General features: G+C 39.8%; 1 protein-coding gene across 1 annotated transcript in view; it reads right to left on the bottom strand.

Annotated features, from left to right (window-relative positions):
• Positions 1 to 21,359, bottom strand: part of LOC113406013 (rap guanine nucleotide exchange factor 6-like) — a 185,663-nt gene that overhangs the window by 18,941 nt on the left and 145,363 nt on the right. The window contains exon 4 of the mRNA XM_029910613.1: positions 15,752 to 15,835. Coding sequence (XP_029766473.1) covers positions 15,752 to 15,835 — 84 coding nt within the window. The remainder of the gene's footprint in view (positions 1 to 15,751; positions 15,836 to 21,359) is intronic.

Here is a 21,359-nt window from a genome sequence, read left to right as displayed (position 1 = left end):
CACTGCCAACCAGACAGTCAACGGTGCTGACTGGAGCTGCCAGGATCCCTTTTCAACCGGATGTTCCAGTTGAAAACTGGACATCTGGTCACCCTACCCTGGAATCTTTAATGCAGAAGACTGAATTTCATTCAGTGACAACGTCATTGAATTAAAAATTGGGGTTTCTAACAAATTAAATGTGAAAACAGATGGTAAGAGCAGCACAATAAACACATTTATTTTTATATTAATTTTGAAATTTTAAAATTCAACCATATTTTCAGCATTTGATATGCCACAGGTTTTTGAACTGACAACATACCTGCATTGTAAAAATTGTTGAGAGAAAGGGAGCAGAATTTTAGCAACTAGATATGAGACATTTGGGGCCTTGATCCTCTGAAGAGGCATGCAAGGCAATTTAGGATTACAGGATAAAATGATCAACAGTGGAATAGTGTTGAAATTTAAGTTTTTGTCTTCAAAGTTCAGCCAATACCCCATTAAGATGAAAAGAGCAGGTCATACCACTCAGCTATTATTTCAGGCCCTACAGACCCAGGAAGACACCACTGCATCCGTTTACACATTCCTATAACCTTTAAAACATGATTGAATTGCCAGATAAGATCAGACCAGTGGACACCAAGTCTGGTAGATTATCTCTGATAGTGGCCAGCACTTTTCAAGGAAGGTCCTAGAAAAAACGAAGTGGACAATTTGAAATAACCAGATTGGGGATTCTTCATAATCCATGTCCTTTATGGTATATCCACCCATGCTAGTTTGAATCCAGCTAGCATGAGTAACAGTAGCAGTGAAAACAGCACAGAAGGGGCTTCAGCATATATGGTACAAGGTCAGCATGGACCCTGGGTAAGTATTCTGCTCATTAGCCCATGCTGCACTGTCTTCACTGCTATTGTTACTCGCCCTAGCTGGATTCAAAATAGCTCGAGTTGGCTTGCACCGCTTTGCTGTATGGACACACTCAAAAAACTGACTGATGCCCTGAAAAATGAGAATTTATTTCTCTTTTTAAAAGTCCTATCTAATGAAAATGCCTATTTTTATCCAAACAATGTTTAATCCCTTTTTGAATCCTACTAAGCTTTTGGCTTTAATATAGTGTGGAAGTAAGTTCCCCAAGTTAATTCTGCATTGTGTTTAAAAAAAGCGGGGGGGGGGGATTTTCTTGTGTGTCAAATTTTATACAAGCTGCCTTTCATTTTCATTCATCATTGAATGTTCTTTTGGTTTTGTAATTACACTAGTAGTTAATCTGAAACGTTGTAAAACTCTGAAATCTGCAGATGAAGTGCTATATAAGTCTATGTATTGTTTTTTAAAATCTACTGCAGATGATGGTCATCGGTCTACAGACTTCAAAAACAGCAGGTGACCTTGGAAACTATTCAAGCTGCAGTCACACAACAGGGTTCTTTTTATGGCTGTTTCAAGTAGTCTAATAAGAGACTGATTTTATGGCAATCTTCAGTGAATTTTTTAAAAAATGCATTAATCATCTATACAAACATCTGGAAAGTAGTAGTTATAGCAACAACAACAAAATTCCCAACTTGATCAAGTAACTAAAGACTGCAGCTGAGAGTATAGCATACTAGAAGTCAGTTACACTCATCAGAATAAGGTTGAGAAAGAAAGCCCTTAAGGTGCACTAAATAATTTAAGTTTTATAAAAAGGGGGGAAATTTACAGTACCGCAAACATGGAATACATTTATAGAAAAAAATTTGACCAGTATTATTGGAGATATTTCTATTTTGATAAAGGCATTGATTCAAACAACCCAGCTTCTGCCTGATTTTGCAGAGAAGTCATGTGCTTATTTCATAACATCAGTGTTACCATGGAAATATTGTGATGTCACAAAATAAGCATTATGAACTTAATGAAGGACAAATAGTAGTAGGAAAACATTATCTGAGAAGAAGTAAGACCTTGTCTGAACACACAGTTAAACTAATTAATATACATTAAATCCTCCCCCCCCCCCCACTGTGATACGCATTTGAAAGTTCTCGGCCGCATGAAAATCTTTTAATTCAAAGTTGAATATTCAATTATTTTTAAAATCCTTTCTTCAGCCTACAAGTCACAATTCAGAAGATAGAAATAAAAATTGATCAAATGTTTTTCAAATCCTAGAAACTGAATAAGATTAAGAATGACAACTCAGCCAAGATTTTGCTAGTAAAACAGAATTAGGACATCCCAAAGAGAAAGAGAAGGTGCACATGCTGAACACAGTGACAATTCTAATTCATTTACATTAAAAACCATACATATTAAAATCACAAATCTTAAATAGCCCCACTGACTTTGCATTTCACCCAGAGTCTGTTGTTCTCTAGATTTCTACTCTACATTTGGATATACATGCACTCAAATAAATCCAACTGCACATTGAAATAAATTTCCTATATTCAATTAACACAGGAGTAGTAAGAAGTCTGAGAGATCAGCAATTGTATCAAGTGTAAACTAAATTCCTTTCTGAAGGAAAAATCAGAGGGGTTGAGCAGTGGTGGGTGTCCTGCTCTGCCCCCTAATTACTGCAGCATTTTGTAGTGAGAGGTGCTTAATCTTGGCCCCTAGTTCCTACCAACTGTAGGGAAACATAAGCTCCGAAATTCCAAATTATTTGTTGGTCTGAAAAGCTTCTCTGTTCAACAGCTGGTCTGACTTCTGCCACTTGCAGCTGCAATGAAGACACTTATGGGACTCTCTCTTAGATGTCATCGTTGGGGACCATGTTTACCCCTCATAATACAGGAGGGACCCCTAAATTACCATGCTTCCCCCTTTTCAAGAAGTTATAGCCATAATGGTCTACTTCGAGTGAGAGTTGTAGGTGCTTAATGGGTTACTGTAGTTTCCTTCTCTCTGCTATTCACCTTGTTTTGGCACTTTTTCCCTACCACCACCATTTGGATGGTGTGTGTTTATGTTCCTCAGGCCCTTATTGCTGCCATTTTCCCTCATTTCCACCTCCTTCTCATCTGTTTTTCAAGTACCCAGTACCATCAGCATGTCTGTGTTTATACAGCATGAGTAATCTCTGCCCCAAGGAGATTACAGTCAGTTTTACAGACAATGAAGTTTAGACAATACACCAGATGACTAAATAAAGGTAAGTCTCAAAACAGTGACAATGCTCCTTTTTAAACATCTCTATTGGATTATTGTTAAGAGCTTCCTGGGAAGAAAAGTGTTTCATAGAAAGTGAAATGGAGCAGAATTTCAAGGGGCAAAATAGAGGTAGTCTTGTGCCAAGCATAAGAGGCAGTTTCTAATTTACTGCTTGATATTCCACTTCCTTTTATTTTTAAAGGAGAATGGAGAGGTTGGTGGGGCTTTGTTTTCAGGATCCCTATTGTCTTTCCCTAGCCACCCCAAAAGCACAACATAATGATTAATCTCCCTCAGGGTGAGGGTCAGACGTGGCTTTTGGTTGCTAGTTGATGTTGCATCTCCAGACCAGAAGTCAATAATAGGTTGACATACCTTCACACCACTGCAGAAGAGTGTGTTTTCTGTAACTTACCGGTACTATGACCTTGTTATACACTATAGTTGGACCATGGCACAGGTCTCCCATTCCCTCATTTAGTCAACATCTTCCCTCCATGTGTGTGGATTTCCCTTCTATCTACATTTTCTTCTGTATACCTTCCCTTCTGTTTCTCTCCCTTCCCAAAGGCCTGTTCAAGTGCCTTTTTTTTGCATGGCGTTCACTTTGTTGTTCCATTCGGGCAAATGCTGACTAGTAGCATGTCAGTTTCACTCTGATTCTGATTTTATAAGGGTCCTTAGGAAAGTACAATATGTTCGATAAGTAATACAGTTGAAGTCCTCCCTTCAGTACTGAGAAAATAATCTCTCAATGCCGGTTGCTGCAAGTAAACTTTAATTTTTACAACCCCAAACTAAAATTTAAAATCCTTATATTTAAATCTAACCTATACTTTAACCAACGTCTTTGGTAACTCGTTTCATTACCTACCTACTCTCCCTTTCTGTAATATCAATTTATCCTAATGGAGGTAACATCTACATCTACGAACAATATCCAGTACAAACTATTGCATGCCTAGGTATGGGGGTTGCCCGAAGTATAACAAGTTTTTACTTTTAAATTGTTAAATCTCGTATAAGTCACTATAATAATTTTCCTTTTATTACTCTCAGAGTTAAAAAAAGAAAACATTTCTCTAAATTGAACATATTTAAGTGTCTTAATATCATTTCATCATACATTTTTATTCAAATATTGCACTGATGTTTTGTATTTTACAAAAGCAACAATGGCAAAATTGTGACTTGCTGAGATTAAAGAGTTATCCACATAATCTATGAAGTGCCTGCAAATAATAAAAGTGAGTGTCCTGGACAGAGTCATACAATATTTCTGAAACTGATATCAGAGGTTATTCAGAATAATTTTGCTCACCTTAAATAGCGATATTTCCTCTGCCAAAAAAACTGTGCTATTAGCGTTCTAATTTTAGGTTCCCTTCAAAAACATCTTCAGAACAACTGCCGACACGATGATTCTAGATAACTACACTAGCGAAGATAAGAGATTCATCCACTGCTTCAAATGTTTTTATTTGAAAATTATAGATAGGACAGATAAGGAGTCTAACTTTTTTTAATTAGAATACATCCAAGGCTTTTGTGCCCCCAAACTCCTACAGATTTGGTGTATACTTCTGACCAAACTATTTAACAGCTAACTAAAATATTTGTTTAATTTGGTTGTTGCTTCACTGGAAATTCGAATTTGTGTCTGAGTCATTCAGCCCAAAATCTTAGCCCTATGCAACCAGAAGCAATTTGAAAGGGTCAAAGATTAGAAAATTCATCTTCTGCAATTGCTGATCATCTATCTGGTGTGCATTTCTTACCAGCCAAATACAGACAATGTTCATAGTTTTATTTTTATTTTTAATATTTTTGCACTCTGTCAACTATTATTGAGGGGAAGAGGCAGAGTGGGACCTCATGGTGGAGAGCAGGTGGGGCAATGGTCCAGGTGCTGGTGGCTCCCCCACTTCTCAGGAGCTTCCAGCAGCAGCACTCCAAAGGTGGCGAGCCAGCTGGCCTCCAAAGGGAGATGCACTGCATCTGACATTTCTTGCCCCATTTGCGGAGGGTTAGCCTCCCCAAGCCTTATACCTACCGCCCATATGTGGAATGTGTTCTGAGGTTGTCCATCATGGAGTTTGTAAGATAAATCTATATACTCTCAGATTCACTTAGAGAGGTGTTGTTTCGATATGGCAGTGCCTCTTTTCGGTGGTGGAAAGGAATAATCATTCTAATTTCTGGAAGAGTTTAGAGTCCTGTCCAGTAAAACGCTAATGCTCGCCTCATGGGTAGGGTGTGGACAGCTGCTTCCTGTTGGTTACTGTGAGGCTTTGTGAAGAAGCACAGAAAGTGTATTGGTTGATTGAAATGAAAAGACGGGATCTTAGGTAAAAAAATCTTAGGTGTGGGCATAGTGTGACTTTGTCTGTATAAAACAATGTGTATGGTGGATAGGCCATAAGGGACATAATTTTGCCAACCCATCGAGCAGAAGTGATGGTGACAAGGAAGGCCATTTTCATGGATAGGTGAACACAAGAGCAGGTTGTCATTAGTTCAAACGGGGACCTAGCTAGAGATCAAATGGCTGTCTACGGAGGAGTGAAAAGTGATTGCCACCAAGTGCACCCTAATGGAGCTGGTGGTGAGTCCGAACTGTTTAAGGTATAGTATGTAGTCAAGGATAAGTGATAATAGAGCATGTGTCTCATCAACTTGGTGGGAAGTGCACCTACATCGAAATCTAATCCATTTGTGAACCTAAAGTGCGCCTGGTGGTGTAACACTTGGTATTCAAAAGTATCTGGTTGACTGCCTCCAAACAGATTATTTCTGAATCCTGGAACCACAGAGGAGCCAGACTCTGAGGTGGAGCATCTGAGGATAGGAATGGAGAATGTGTCCTTTGTCCTGTGAGAGGAGCCATGGTGTTATATGTAGAAAGATCGGTCTGCATACCATCATTGGAGGAGGTAAGTATACAAGACCTGTCGAGGCCATGTGGGATCTATTAGTATGACATAGGCTCATGTATTTAACAGAGTACTCAGAAGAGGAGGGGAAAGGGAGAGAAGGTATACAGGAAAGATGCTCCCCATGTTATGTCTCCCAGCGATCTGCATTCCAGTCCCACTCTGGAACAGAATTGAAGGCAGCGGGTGTTGCGTGGAGTGGCAAAGAGATCTATGGTGGAGCGTCCCCATAGGTTGAATATGAGTTGAATGGCTCGCATATCCAACTCCCACTCATAATCATGCAAGAATGTCCTGCTCAATGCATCCACGGAGATGTTCTGGTGTCCCGGGAGGTACCCGGCTGTAATGGAGACATTTTTCTGGATACACCAGTTCCACCGTTTGATCACCTCAGAGCATAAAGAGTGGGACCTCGCTTCGCCCTGCCTGTTGACACAATACATGCAGGAGAGATTGTCTGTCATCACTCCTATGGTATGATGTTTGAGAAGAGGTAGGAAATGTTGGCAGGCATTGCGGACTTGTCGTAGCTCTAGGAAGTTGATGTGTAAGGAGGATGTGGTGGACGACCATCTGCCCTGCACTGTGTGTTCATGTAGATGCACTCCTCAACTGATTAGTGGTTAGTATCTTAGTCGGTGGTGGTTGTAGAAAAGGAACTCCAACACAGACGTTGTTTGGCTGTGTCCACCACAGTTGAGTCCTTGGCTCACATTGGCGTGGATGAAAGCTTGTGGAAGCTATGTTTGTGAGCATGCCTGGAAAGGGGGGAGGCTTCTCAGGGCCTTGATCACACCTTCAAAATTGTTGCTTTGGTGGTGGTGCGTGACAGTTAGATCCCTGAGGAGTGGAGTGTCTATGTTTAGGAGGAGGACTTTGTCATTGGAGCTGGGTATCGTAATGCCATTGAGAAGTGTATTGTTGTATACAGGACTGCAGAGGGAGTTTGAGTCTCTCTTTGGTGCTGGCGTGTTTATGTCAGGCGAACACAGTGTAGCTCAGGAATCTTTAAGGGAGTGCAGAGAATTATCCGTGTGCTCTGAGAATAGTTTCTGTCCCTCAAACGGCAAGTCCTCTTACTGTGGTTTGTACATCCTTAGGAAAACCCATGAGGTGTGCATTGTGGCTCCACATCTTGACCACAGCAGTCAAAATGGATCAAGCAACGGTGTTTGCAGAGACTAGTGAGGCTTGTAGGGCTGTACGGGCTAGGAGGTGTCCATCCAATATCAAGGCTTGGCATTGCTCCTTCTGGGTCTCCAATCGATCATGGCAGAGTTAGTCCAATTTGGAGTAGTTTAGGTAGTTATACTTTGCCATGAGGGCTGCATAGTTTGAGATCCTAAACTAGAGCATGACTGATGAATATGCCTAGCATCCAATTAGGTATAGACGTTTCCAATCTCTGTCTGGATTGTGAGAACAGGATTGGAACTGACGGCCTCTCTCTTGCACCGCACTGACCACCAGAGAATTTGGGGTGGGGTGCGAAAATAAGAATTCTGCATCCTTCACCAAAACATAATATTTCCTCTTGGCATGTTTGCAAGCCACAGGAATAGATGCTGGGGTCTGCCACAGCACCTTTGCAGGGTTGAGAAGAGCCTTATTGATCAGCAGTGCGATCTTGGTGCAAGAGGATGTGTGAAGACTATCCAGCAGTTCACGCTACTGGTCTTTAACTTCCTCCAACGGGCTCTGTAAAGATTCTGCAACCCTGCAGAAAGTGTCTGAAGTTGTCGACAGATTGGGGGGAGGGCGCGCCTCGGCAGGTGAGGAGAATGAAAAAGGGAAGTTGGTGCAGCCTCCTCCTCCCATTCTTCCTCTTGTTCTTCCTGTTCAGCTGATGCCAGCTGTGATTCGACCTCCTGAGGGCAAGAGATCGATGGAGAAGGAAGAGGTGTAGGTCTCCACCCATACTCTCTGGTAGGTTTCCCAAACTGTGCCCTGTACATGACCCAAGGGTCCCAATACGGTCAGTCTGATGGGAGTGGCACATGTGGCTGCCTCCACGGTGGTCCCTACCAGGGTTGAGTACCAGCGGGAGATTGCATATAGTGAGGTTGGGCAGATGCGAACTGCCCTGTAGCCGAGGGAACAATATAGCCCTTGTCTTCCTCATCATCACCACCACTAGGGAAGGGAGGTGCTGTTCTTGGTGGAGAAAGGGAGAAATGGTGAGTCTGGAGAGGAAGGTGGAAGTGGGGGGAGGTCATGTCACAGAAGAGGAGACTCAGGAGTGTCAGAGAACAACAGGTCCGTCAGGTATCTGAAGTCTTGTGGAGATGGAAGAAGCATCATCAGTGCCAGTGGAAGGGTGTATGTCCCTGAGACGTCAGTAGATGGCACCAGAGGTGTGGCTGGTGTTGCTGGCTTTGCCCGTACTGAGGTCTTACTTGGTGCCAGAAACTGCATCAGTGCCGTAGCTCCTAAAGGCAGCCCAGCTTGGTCCCTAGAGCTGGGAAATGGTGCCAAGGGCCATAGATCTTCTCAGAGTCTTTAGACCATTTCTTTGAGCTGTTACTGGAGGTACTCGGACAAGCCCTGGAGCTACATCCCCCATCAGATGAGGCTGAGGTAACTGACTTCGCCAGGGACAGCATTCTGGTTGGCTGTGCCTCAGAGTGTGAGGAGGAAGCCCGTTTCTTGTCATTCGAATAAGCAAGGGATGACTTTCTCTTCAGGGGACACGGAGAGTGGGGGTCAGCCTACAACTTGGCAGAGCATGAGGGCTTCTCTGGGGAGGAGTCCAAGCCTGGGTCCAATGCCTGTTGAAGCAACTTCTTCATAAGGAGGTTTCAATCTAATGTCCCAGTCCTTCCTGGCCCTGGGTGTCAAGCCGAAGCAGTGGGAACACTTTTGTGGGACGTGTCCCTCTCCCAGACAGCAGCTACACTGTGTGTTGCTGTTTGTTAGCAGGACGGTGGCCGCACAAGAAATGCACTTCTTAAACCCAGGGGATCAGGCATAAGGGTGGGTGGGAAGCAGGGGAAAACAAACTCAAGCTATGAAAGAACTGTGAATGTAAAGACAAAAATATTTTTTTTTTTTTGTTGGATAGAAGAGGAACGGAGAAGAAGAAAATACTAACTATACTACATTAACAGATAAGGCACTATCTAATGAGGGAGTAGGAGAAGTGGGCTCTGCTGCAGATTCCATCCCAGACCAAAGGCAGTAGAGAAGGAACTGGGAGCGGTCGGACCGCACAGCCCTATAGATATGTCCCACACACAGCGCGGGGACGAGGGAGGAGTGCTCGTGTGTAGTCTGACGGGCATTGCTGATGAACATCTCTGAACCCAGGCGCAGGGGGTGCTGCCGCACCTACAAGGAAGCACCCATAAGGACATCACTCGAAGAATAACCATTAATTACCATCTGAGTCACTCCAGAATATAAGTGAACATTTGGGGGGAGGGTTTAAGTTTGAACTTTCAAACAGCACTTCTACAATGTTTAATGATCAGTCTAAACCAAAGTATATAATGGACTGCAGCAAAGGGGTGTGAAAGTAATGAAAATCCTTATGGCTAATAAAGCTAGAAAATAATCCTGACATGCACTAAATATTCAGATTAATAAACCTCACTTTTACTATTAGCACAAAATAATTAGAAAGAACATTGAGGATTTTACTTATTTGACAATAGATATAGGAGTATTAATGTTTATTTGTAAACACTGATATATTTTCCAGAATAATTTGAGTGGATTAAACAAAATGCAGCTACAATTCAGACTTCACAAGTCTCCCAGTAACTAGTACCTAATAACTTTGGCAAAGGTTGGTAGTTATCCTACATGTTAGCTGCTACTTAAATCAGCAATTCATTTGATCATGTGTAAGGTGACTGTTTCAAAGTTATAGGGCTTTTTCAACATGCCAAGTTGCAAAAATGCCCAGATGACGCTGTTTTTAAGTGGCTCTTCTCCCCATTTGTGCATTACCTGGATATAAGCCTAAGGCCTCTTCTTGCAAAACTGATTTAAATGCTATGAGATGCAGGGAGTTGAGGGTACAGCGATAGGGAGTTGAAAGAAAAATAAAATCCTTTCAGGATTCTTTGGCTTAAATCTATACTACCGACGACCCTGCAATGTTCTCTTGTCAGGCATTTAACAGCAAGTATGTGTTTAAGCTCAAAAGTAGAAGCATTAATCATACTGTATTTGAAACAGGGTGGATAAAAATCAATGATTCTTTTAACAAAATCAAAAAAATCGGATTTTTATTTAAATCAGATTTTTTGATTAAATGCTTTTTGAGGAAAAAACCTATCTAAAGATAGTTTTAATTAAGATACATTATAGTTCAAAGATATCATCATGTTATAAGAATTATAAATTCTAATTCTATAGTATGAGACAATATATTCATGTAATGTTTAAGAGAAGTTTTGTAAATGAGTTCCAATAGTTCATGGATTAGGGACCCCTTATGAGGTTCCAGGGGCTTCTGTATAGATTATTTAGGTTAATCTTTCTATCTACCCAATGGGACTCAGTGCTCAATCTAGAAGATACCTTCAGAGATGCTTAGTTTTGCAGTTCTCAAAATGTGGATTTGTGTCTCCAGAGATAACATGCTTGTTAGCAGCAAACATGTTTTAAAATAAATAAATAAATACACAAATATATATATATCAAAACAACAGACCTCAACCCTATTGTCCCTCTGCAAATTTGTGTACACAGAGTCATTCCCTTACCTCTCTCTAAAAGTGCAAAGTTTCAAAAAGTTCAATGAATAGAAGACAAGATTGTTGGGGGCGGAATATATCTGGATAAGGAGAAGTCTGGAGATAAATGTGAAAAGGGAGGGACAGGCAGTAGAAACAAAAGTGAAACTATTTTATCAGCATATTCCAGAAGTCTTGAGGTCTTTCTGAGTGTAGCCTTCATTGATTTGGGATCTACCACACCATTCACTCACTAGAAGGGAAAAACCATCATGGAAGCAGGCCGTAAAAGAGACCCAGTTTGGGAATATTTTAATGAAGTTCCTCTACCTGTGGGTAAGACAGGCATGCGTGCAAAATGCAAACAGTGCAACAAAGAAATGCAAGGCCTGGTTGCCCCAATGAAACAACATCACGAGAAGTGTTCCTTCTCAGGAGATGCTTTGAAGATGATGAAAGGAACATGTCTGAACATGCAGGATCTTCAGGTTGGTAAACTTCTTTATTTCATACTTCTTTCTTAAGGGACTGCCTGTCTTCCTTCTGGACTATTCTTGAATTCTCAGGTTTGAGCAAAAAATATAGTTGTTACTTTGTGGTACTATCATTTTAGATGCAGTTGTGATAAAAAAAGGAATAGCTGAAATAGGCAGATCTTCCTTTTACAATTTCACCTTTAAAGTAGTACTGAGTGTCAGTGAATGCAATGAGTAATACTAAATGGCAGTATGGTAATAGTAATTAAATAACTGCATTGACATTTTATTTAGGAGAATCCATCCTTAACATACAGGATTCTGTAGACTATCCACCTTCAAGATCACCATCATTTTCTATAGTTTCAGAGTTATCTGCCAATGATAGTGTTTCAGTCACATCATGTATGTCACTTAGCCACAGTATATGCAGTAAAATGCAATTAAGGATGTCATTTGAAAGCACAGATTTATTTAACTTGTGCACAGAGGAATCACTACACTCCCTATAGGATTCCAGGGCCCCACACAGTTTTGATTTGTTTTATAAAAAACTGTAGCAAAAAGAAAAAAAAAATCTCCATCATCCAGAAAGAACCATAGATAAATTTGTGATAAGAACCATCAGATTACAAAAAGAGTAATTGATGAAAAGATTGCCCAGTTTGTTTATGCAACAAACTCTCCTTTCCGTATGATTGAGAACCCACACTTCATTAACATGCTTCAGTCATTAAGACCAGGATACAGTCCACCCAACAGAGCAGATGTTGCAGGCAAATTGCTGGATAAAGTGTACGAAAGGGAAATTGAGCAGTGTGCAAAAGGTATAGAGGGTGAAATTGTTAACCTAAGTCTTGATGGGTGGAGTAATGTCCACAGTGATCCTGTTCTATGTGCTTGTGTAACAACAGAAGAAGGGAATGTCTTCCTTACAGAAACAATTGTTACATCAGTGAACTGGTGGAAGTCACTTAAGCGCTTGGATTCAGACACTGTTGAAGTGATAATCTCACTTTTAACAGCAGTAGCTTCTTCTGCCAGTGTAGAAATAATATTTTCTTCCTTTGGACTAATTAATTTCAAATTGAGAAATTGTTTGGGACCTGAAAAATGCTTGTTTTTCTTTTCCAGATTATAAACAAAACAGGAAAATGAAGGTTAAGACGACTGAGTTAGCTGCAGAAGCCAATATTTTAAGTTTCTCATGTTGACCTGGCTGACAAAGTCGATATTTTCTTTAATATTTCATTTAACTATTTTATTTTAAAACAATTTTAACAAAAACAAACCTATTTTAAAAAACGTGAATGTTTAACTAAATTCAAAAATTCATATATGTGCTCGTTTTGTTAAAAGTTTGCTACTGAAGAAAAAAATCCAGAATACATAACATTGTAGTTTTAGTTAAGTAAAACAATTTAAATGTCTGTCTGGTGATGTTCTCCTCCTATTACAGCCTGGCAAGAAAATCCTCCAAATATTAATGATTAACCTGTTGAATTGGAGATAGTTCACCTCCCAATGACTTCATAAATATCTGCTTCAATTATCTTTGGTACATGAAATAACCAATCATTCATTTTCTGCTTTAACTGTAAAACTAATCTGAAAAGTTTGCAAAATAAAGCACTTTAAAAATGTATAGTGTGTACCTTCTAAAAATGAAACCTACATCCATCTCTGAGTTGTGAAGAATATGTATTAAGATTATAACAACCAACAAGAATGCACTTTTATGTAGAAATCCATGATTAAATCGAGTCTTCCTGACTAGTGACTTAAATTATGATTTAAATCAATTTGATTTAAATCAAATCCACCCTGATTTGAAATGAATGCAATTAATTTATTTAAGAGTGGCTCAAAATACAGTTGGTTTGGGTGCTGATAACATGAAGTCTACTGCAGTTAAAACCTTTCCCAAAGCTATTTAAAGTGGGGAAAAGGAAGAGGAGGAGCAGGGAAACCATTGTATGTGACCAAACACTGCCAAGCCATCACCTGAAAGAAAGATTTGGTTGATGAAAATGTAGCGTAACAGGTTTCAGTGGTGACCCACCACACCAGAAACTAATCTCTGAGCATGTAAAATTAAGGAGTCTTTAGGAAGGGGAAACAAAAGGGGGAAGGAATCTGAAACCACTAAAATATGTTTAAGTAACGTGAAGAATCTGCCCAACCCATAAAACCAAGTTAGAGGATGAAAGTCTGACCTTAGCTCACCTGACAACAATTTAGGGATTTTGCAAGGTCCTGATATCGATACTGTGCCAGCATGTGCTGCATTATCAAATTGAAATGCAGCAAGTTAACCCAAATTGTCAGTCTACATTTCCAGTATTCAGTGAAGGGGCTTTACATTTAAGAGCTGCTATTAATTTTAAATAAATTGCTCTTTTCAGGGGGGGGGAGGGAGGAAGAGAGAGAGAGAGAGGAATAGTAATAGCTTTAGGATACACTAAATTACTCCCAAATTATGTGTTTACTTGATAGGGTCTTGAAGGAGTTGTTACCCATTTCTCTGGATGCAAGGTCGATGATAACTATACAGAGACACACTAATTTTGAGCCCAATTCCCTTTGAGATTTGTGTCCTGATGGGAACTTGCAGAACCCTACCCTTTTGTATTTGCAGTCAGAGAGCAGCAGCAAAAACATACACTGTTTGTTAAGGAGGCAACTCCTCCCAATCACAGAGAAAATAAAGAACACTTAAAATCACTCCCTCCTGCTTGATAACTTGTCCTGCTTTGGGTTTCATGACACCATTCTCTCTTCATTCTATCTCTGGCTGTTCCTTCAGTCTCTTCCGAGAAGGTCCTAACCATTTCTGCTACACTTACTGTGGGTTATTACAGGGCTTTGTCCTAGCCCCCTTCTCTTCTCTCTCTCTCTCTCTGGATGAACTACGCATTCATGTTGCTTTAATTATGATCTCTACACTGATGACTCTCAAATCTTCTCCTAGCCAATGGCCATCTAGCCAATCCCACATCTCCTTGTTAGTGTCTCACTGTTAACTGAAAGTGAACTCATTTTTCCTCCAAACTCCTTGCCACTGTCCCCATTCTCTACCTCAGGGGGAGGGATAGCTCAGTGGTTTGAGCATTGGCCTGCTAACCCCAAGGATTGTGAATTCAATCCTTGAGGGGGCCATTTAGGGATGGGGGGGGAGGGAAATCTGTCAGGGACAGTACTTGGTCCTGCTAGTGAAGGCAGGGGACTGGACTCAATGACCTTTCAAGGTCCCTTCCAGTTCTATGAGATAGGTATATCTCCATATATTTACCACTATTCACCACTACCCTCTAACTGGCTCATAACCTGGGTATCATCTTTGACTCCTCCCTCTCCCTTGTCAGAGTCAGCCTATTTCCAAATCTTGCTGTTTCTTCATACACTAGTTATGCAAGTCCTGACTTTCTCTTTTTGTCCCTACACCTAAGACTCTTGTTGAAGCTCTTATCTACCTACCATCTTGATTACTCTTACTCCTTTCTGCCCACCCTGACACCAACAAAACTTCCTCTTCCTATCATCATCTTGCCTGTCATTTTGACTGTTCTTCTTATCCCAACCACATCAAGTTTAAGTTTAACCTTGCCTTTCAAGACCTGTTACACCACCCCTTGGTACTTATAGAACTTTGCTGCCCGCCCCCAGGGATCCCAACTTTGGCAATCCATCTGTATATTTTCTTCCACACCATACCTTAAGCTTTGAATACCCTTTGAGAGCTGGGTGAAAGCCCAACAACATTCAAACCTCTCTTGACAACTCAAATCTATGACAACTACAAGAAATTAGTCATGTAATATTAGTAAGACAGAAGGGCAACGGAAAAAGTATTATATTTCTAATGTAAAATAAATTGCATTACTAAAAACATCATATCATCAAAACATGTTAATCACAACCTTAACCGATACATTTTTGCTGTACCCCTTCTCCTATTTTTGACTCTCAGGCAATAAACTCTTAGTGATAGGGACTGTGACTTTCTCTCTGTTTGGCACAGTGACTATGGTGCTACCAGAAATAATAAATACAGATTTCCACTATGTATTGACTCAAAATGTTTTTACTTAAATGGACACAAAATGATTAATAAGTGTCAGTTACACATACTTTCTATGCCACTTTTCTTGTTAGACTGTAAGCTCTTCAAGGCAAGGACTGCATCTTTGTATCTGTTCGACATATGCCTAGAATAATAGGTCTCCCAATTCTAGTTGTGGCCTTTGAGTGCACCACCACCAATTTTTTTTTTTTTCTGTTTTCCAACTTGTTTATTTTTGTGCATTTAACAGCACTTTGATGTATAGTCATTTTCCCCCTCTGTGTGGGTCTTTCACTCAAACAGAAGAGAGATATTTAGAAAGATGAGAAAATAAGATTGTATAACTGCAAAAAATGACAAGAAATACTAAAGGTATAACCTGACTACTTTTTAAAAAATTGACTAGCATTCCATTTCATAGTGTTCCTTTAAAATATAAAGATATTTAAATAGACATACCTGCTCCTTGGAAGAAACATAGACTCTTTGATGAATACTGAACCAGACAGCAGGATATACCAACAGGAGCCAATATCATCAGGGCTGGAATAAAGAGGAGAAATGATGAGAAGCATAATTTAGATAGTAGGTAGAAATTGCAAAAATCTGTTAGGAAGAGCATCACAAAACCAGAAGCCAAAAATGCATAGCAAACTCTGAAGGAAAGCTACTGTTTAATCATTTGCATCAAAATTCCTTAAACAATTCTAATTTCCTCCTAAAAACACATACATCACCAGAACACCTTGAATTACTTAATAGTATTTTTTAAATTACAACATCCACCGATTTGTGGCCCACAGCACACAATCACAGCAGCCCAATAAAATAATACTGAACCTGATTATAAAAGATCAAAAACATAGTCAAGCTTAGTAATATTGCTTTGCATTCTGCAGAATCTCTTACCCCTTGTTGGAGGACAGAGCCCCTTGCCTTCAACATGAGCTCCTTCCCCATTTCTGGACCATCCCTCCTTCCCATCCCCTTGTCCAAAAAAAAGATTTACTCACTTCATGGCTCTGTCTTGCCAACCCACAGTGAAGACAGAGGGCTCACATTCCAAGAGCACCTTCACTCATTTGTCAGCCCACGCACACCAAACAATTCTGGGCTGCCTGTGCAACTGGTGCTACTTTGTGCTGCTGTTCCATGCTTCTTTCTAGCATGGTGGGAAGGGGGAAGGCAGCAGGGAAAGGCAGCTTATTTTTTTTTGGAGATCAGGACAAGTGATAGTGATTAGTTACTAGCAGGAAAGGAGGAACAAGTTGCAATTTGCTTCTCTCGGTCATCCTGACCCAGTTTATATCTCAGCTGGCCTTCCCTCCTGTACAACATAACCACCCCTACATTGCCCCCAGAACCTCCGAGAAACAAGTCTGTAGGTGACACCTACATGGGGATTAAACTAGTTTCTAAAGATTCACAGGGAATAACCACATTAGAACAGCAACTAGTTTGTGCCATCTTAATCGGTGTAGGTTAGGCTGTGACCATTCATTCTTTGCTTCTTCAGTTTTCACCACTCCTACTGCTTGTTACCCAGATGCTTGAATCCAGTCAATATATGTACATAACATTTTCATCAAAAAAACAAAATTACTGGGGTACACTCTTAAGGATGTAGAATTAATCAATCATTCTATAGCACTTCCTACTTCATTCTTTTAATTACAAGCCTCAAGTTTTTAGCAACAATTAGCTTGTTCAAACTTCAAGCAAGCTTAGCCCACGTATCTTTTAACAAAAGGTGACAGCATAGTTATTAAAATCCAATATTTAAGCTAAGTAAGCTATTTACAGCTAGCTGCACATTTCTCATTTTAAAAAGCAAAGCTGCAAGTACATATGTGACAATGTCCTCAAAAAAGATTCCCACATTTCCACAGTGATGAGCGCTGTAGAAATGCGTGTAGTATTTTTTAAAAAGAGAGGATGATGTGAGACAGAAAAAAAGCAACGATCAGAAAAATGGCTAGAAATGACTAGAAGAGCATATAAATGGCAGAGTATTAACATTCATACTTAGGAAGTTAATTCTCTTTCAATTCTTCCCTGAACATATAACCATGATAGAAATAAGTCACTCTTGCAGACTTAAAAATGGAACTGTTTGCCAATCAAGAGACATCAGATACCTGGATGATTAACAAATAGATCACAAGTGATCTCATTTCCATCAATGACCAAATACAGACTAATTGATTGAGATGGCCATGTGGCCAAAAACAGTTTTCTTATTCTCACCAAATAGGCCACACTATTGTGACATGGGAAACTACATGCTACGATAACTTATCCTGGAAGACAAATTCCAAATGGGGGCAAATTAGAGCATCATCACAGGACATAAGAACAGAAAATAAGATGTGTGTCAATGGCAACATGTCGTGCTTACTGTTCCTTGCATACCAGGAACAAACTGGTGTTTTCTTCCCCAGGCATGTTGTCAAGGATCTCTATTCTCTTTTTTTACTGTTACGAATAGGCACTGAGAAATGGTGGCAACAGAAGTTTGAATAAAACTGAAAACAAATTAGGAAAAATAAAGAAAGCTTTAATCTGACTGAAAAGCTGAATTAGAGACAGACTGTAGAGGAATACAGAAACATGAGCATGAACTGAGGGAAAGAAACATGAGCATGAACTAAGAACAGCTGGCATGGTGCAGTAGAGGAAGTTTGCAAGTACACAAACTGATCTATGATGGCAGACACAGCAAAATATGAAAATAGGACTTGGAATTACTGTTTTAAGATTAAGAACTTCTCAGAAATGGAAGCAGTGGAAGGAAGAGCTCACGTTGCACGTTGAAATGACAGTTTCTGAAAAGGAAAAGCTGAAAGTCAAACTAAATTATTTGATTGTAAATCAGGATAGGGATATTTCAAATATCTTGGGCCCTGAACTGCCCAGAAGCAACACAAATTAAAGTCTCTGTGTATGTCTTCACTGCAGAGTACTAACAAGCTCTCTTATGGTGATCTCCACTTAGAAGAAAAACTATCTTTACTGTTACTAGTATGCACAAGGTTTTAAGTATGTCAACACTGGGGGACTGTTTTTTATATCCAAGGGGTATTCTGGTTTTTATTTATTTATTTATATATATATATATATAAAAAGAAAACTATGCTTGGATTTATTTGAATTTTAAGGAAAGTCTTTCATGTCACTCTTTCTGTGACAACCAACCTCACTTCCTATAATAAATGTTACGTAGCCAATGAGTAAACTTATCTAAAGCTGGAATACACTAGACTTGATACTATTTCACAGCTATATTTTTGGTACTGTTCAAAATTATCTTCTTTGTGATGGTTTGTGGCACCACTTAAGAATATTGAATTACCAAGCAAAAGAAAGCCATAAAGGGATTGATGCATAAATAGGTCAAAGTTTCAGGAACAACCACTCTGAGACATGGCAAATTTTGCCATATAATCAACATTTGGGACATCTGATTTTCTCTTTGCTCTCCTCCCCACCCATTTCCCCTACACCCATCACTCCTTCCTCCTTTCCAACATTGCCTCTATGAGGTTTAACAGAATCTAAACTGATTTTTTCTTTAATTACAATTGCTGATTTTGGATGTGGGTGAGACATTATGGCAGAAGTAAGTGGTGGGTAGGGGTGCTGGGTAAGGAACCTGCTGGTCAGAGTTATGGAGGGAAGTTCTTGGCTGTTGGGTGGGATAGGACTGCCAGTGGGATATTTCCCCTTCACCCCAAATCCCCACCAGCACAGTACTGTGCTCCTGGTAGCTCTGTTCAAGCGGCTATAGAGCCAGCTCCACAGCCTTTTGAAATGGTGCTTCCCTTGGACTCAGCATAGTAGATGAGAAGCTGCACTTGAATTGTGTTGGAGAAGTGATGAGGTCTGGACAGCCAGAAAGCAGCAGAAGGGAGGAAGGGCAGGGAAAGGAGCAGAGCATCTCCATCCCTCCTTTACTCTCGCTCCCTGCTGGGTTTTAACATTAATCATTTCTCAACATATGGGGTGCAAACAAGTGGGCAGCCTTCTCATTATCCACTTCTGGAGTCACATTCTTCAGTTTGGACGTATTGCTCACTAGACCATGTATATTCTAGGAACTCTGCAATCACAGCCTCCCACCCCACTCCACACTTGCCTTAGGAAATCCACATCCACAAATTGTGGGCTTCCTAGAATAATAATAATAATAATAATAATAAAAACTTAGGAATTCTGCATGGTGCAACAGCTCTTCTGGATTTCTTATGGCACGCATGGCAGTTATGCATGATGCAAGAAGCTCACATCTGGCTACTGCAGATTTAATTGCACCATAATTGCACGCTATGAATCTATGAAAATAGATAATTGCACCCTATGAATCTATGAAAACAGCCAAAGCAATCAAGTCTCACCAATACGAACAGTTTAAAACTGATCTGGAGTATTTAGATCAAGCCATTTTTTAGTTATAACCAGACAACAGATTAACAACAAAATTTTGCCTACCATCTCTCCCAAACATACCTTCTAGTCTCCAGAAAAAAAAAAAAATCTAACCTGGCATAAAATCTTATTTGTAAAATCTCTTGTAGATTCGTTTCTTTTTGGCAAAAAGGAGTTCATGGGAGAAGAGGATCAAAACCAGTCCTATAGCATGTGGAGGACATGCATCTCTCCCTTAAAAGCTGTTGCTGCACTATTATAAGTTACACAACAACTATATTCAATAATATTACAGGGAATGTTTTCCAGGCATTTAGGGAACAATAAGCTTTTGGGAATACTAAAAGCTATTGTTTGTGGTTAAATACAGTCTTTGAAGTAACAGATCATTATTGCAGAAACTCTAATATTACAGTATTATGATAAAAGTACAGTATTGTTCAGACACAGGTTTGAAAGCAGCACTAAAATGGGCACAACAAGACAATGCATTTGTAAGTTAAGCTCTCTGACACAGAGGTGTGTGCATTAATAGCCCACTCCTGTAATACACTGAGCACCCACAACTGACCCGACAGGAGGTGCGCAGCACCTTGCAGGATCAGGCCCAAAGCAAGGAAAAAGCTTTTAACAATGCTATTTGGAAATGAAGCTTTTCAGTAATTCACCTACAGCTGAAAAAAGCAGCTTATTCAGACCACAAACCAGCAAAGAATCCTCTAGTTCCCCAAACCAATTCTCATCAGATGTTACTTAGATTACACAAGTAGGTGATATAACAAGGTCCAGGTGAAAACAGAATATTTATTTTTAAAACACACTAAACCAGGCATTCTTTCTTATGGACCGTCTAATTCCTGTCTCATTCATGCTAGTTTTACATTGACTTCAGCTGAGGTATTCCTGAGTTACAGACCTGAAATTCAGTAGTAAGGCACAGAACAATGAGCAAATTCTGAAACACACAATATGTACCAGTAGTTGTTCTTTGCATTAAAAGATTGATTAGACTAAGTCATCTAGATAAGGACGACCATGAGAATCTGCAATTACTAAAAGAAATCATTCTGCAAATACTATTATCCTCTAATGTAGGTGCACAATCAAGGTCCCATGTATTTTGTATTAAACTTGACCCTAATTCTGCGGCAAGACACCTTGCATTCTGCAGCACTTTTGTGCATAAGACTGGAGATTCTGCAGCAGCTTCAGGTAAATTTTAAAAATTAGGTTAATGAATATGAAAATGAATATAATCACTATAGTATATCCTTATTTAATGTGATACTAAATCCAGTTTATTTTATGCTACTACTTCCTTTTTAATTTTCAACATGTAATAGAATTTTGTATTGTAAAAGCTTATTTGCATTTAGGAAGTTATCAGGAGGAAGCTGGAGATTTTGGCAGTTGGGTAAGACATGTTGGGCTTCTGGTAACCCAATAGGCAGTTTGAGTTTGTAGGATAAGCACATTAGCTAATGGTTAAATTATCAGCACTGAACTAGTTAACAGCGTCACTGATACCTGCATCGCTAATTATCACCTCACTTATCACCTTCATCTCGGGAGGTATGCTGCCTGCCCGGAGCCCATATCCGTGACATTACGGAGGCATTGTCGAGGATTATCCAGCCCTCTG

This window comes from Terrapene carolina, unplaced genomic scaffold (assembly GCF_002925995.2).
Source record: "Terrapene carolina triunguis isolate 2854851 unplaced genomic scaffold, T_m_triunguis-2.0 Scaffold66, whole genome shotgun sequence".
In the NCBI taxonomy this organism is placed as follows: domain Eukaryota; kingdom Metazoa; phylum Chordata; order Testudines; family Emydidae; genus Terrapene; species Terrapene triunguis.
This window is presented reverse-complemented; position numbering and strand designations above follow the sequence as displayed.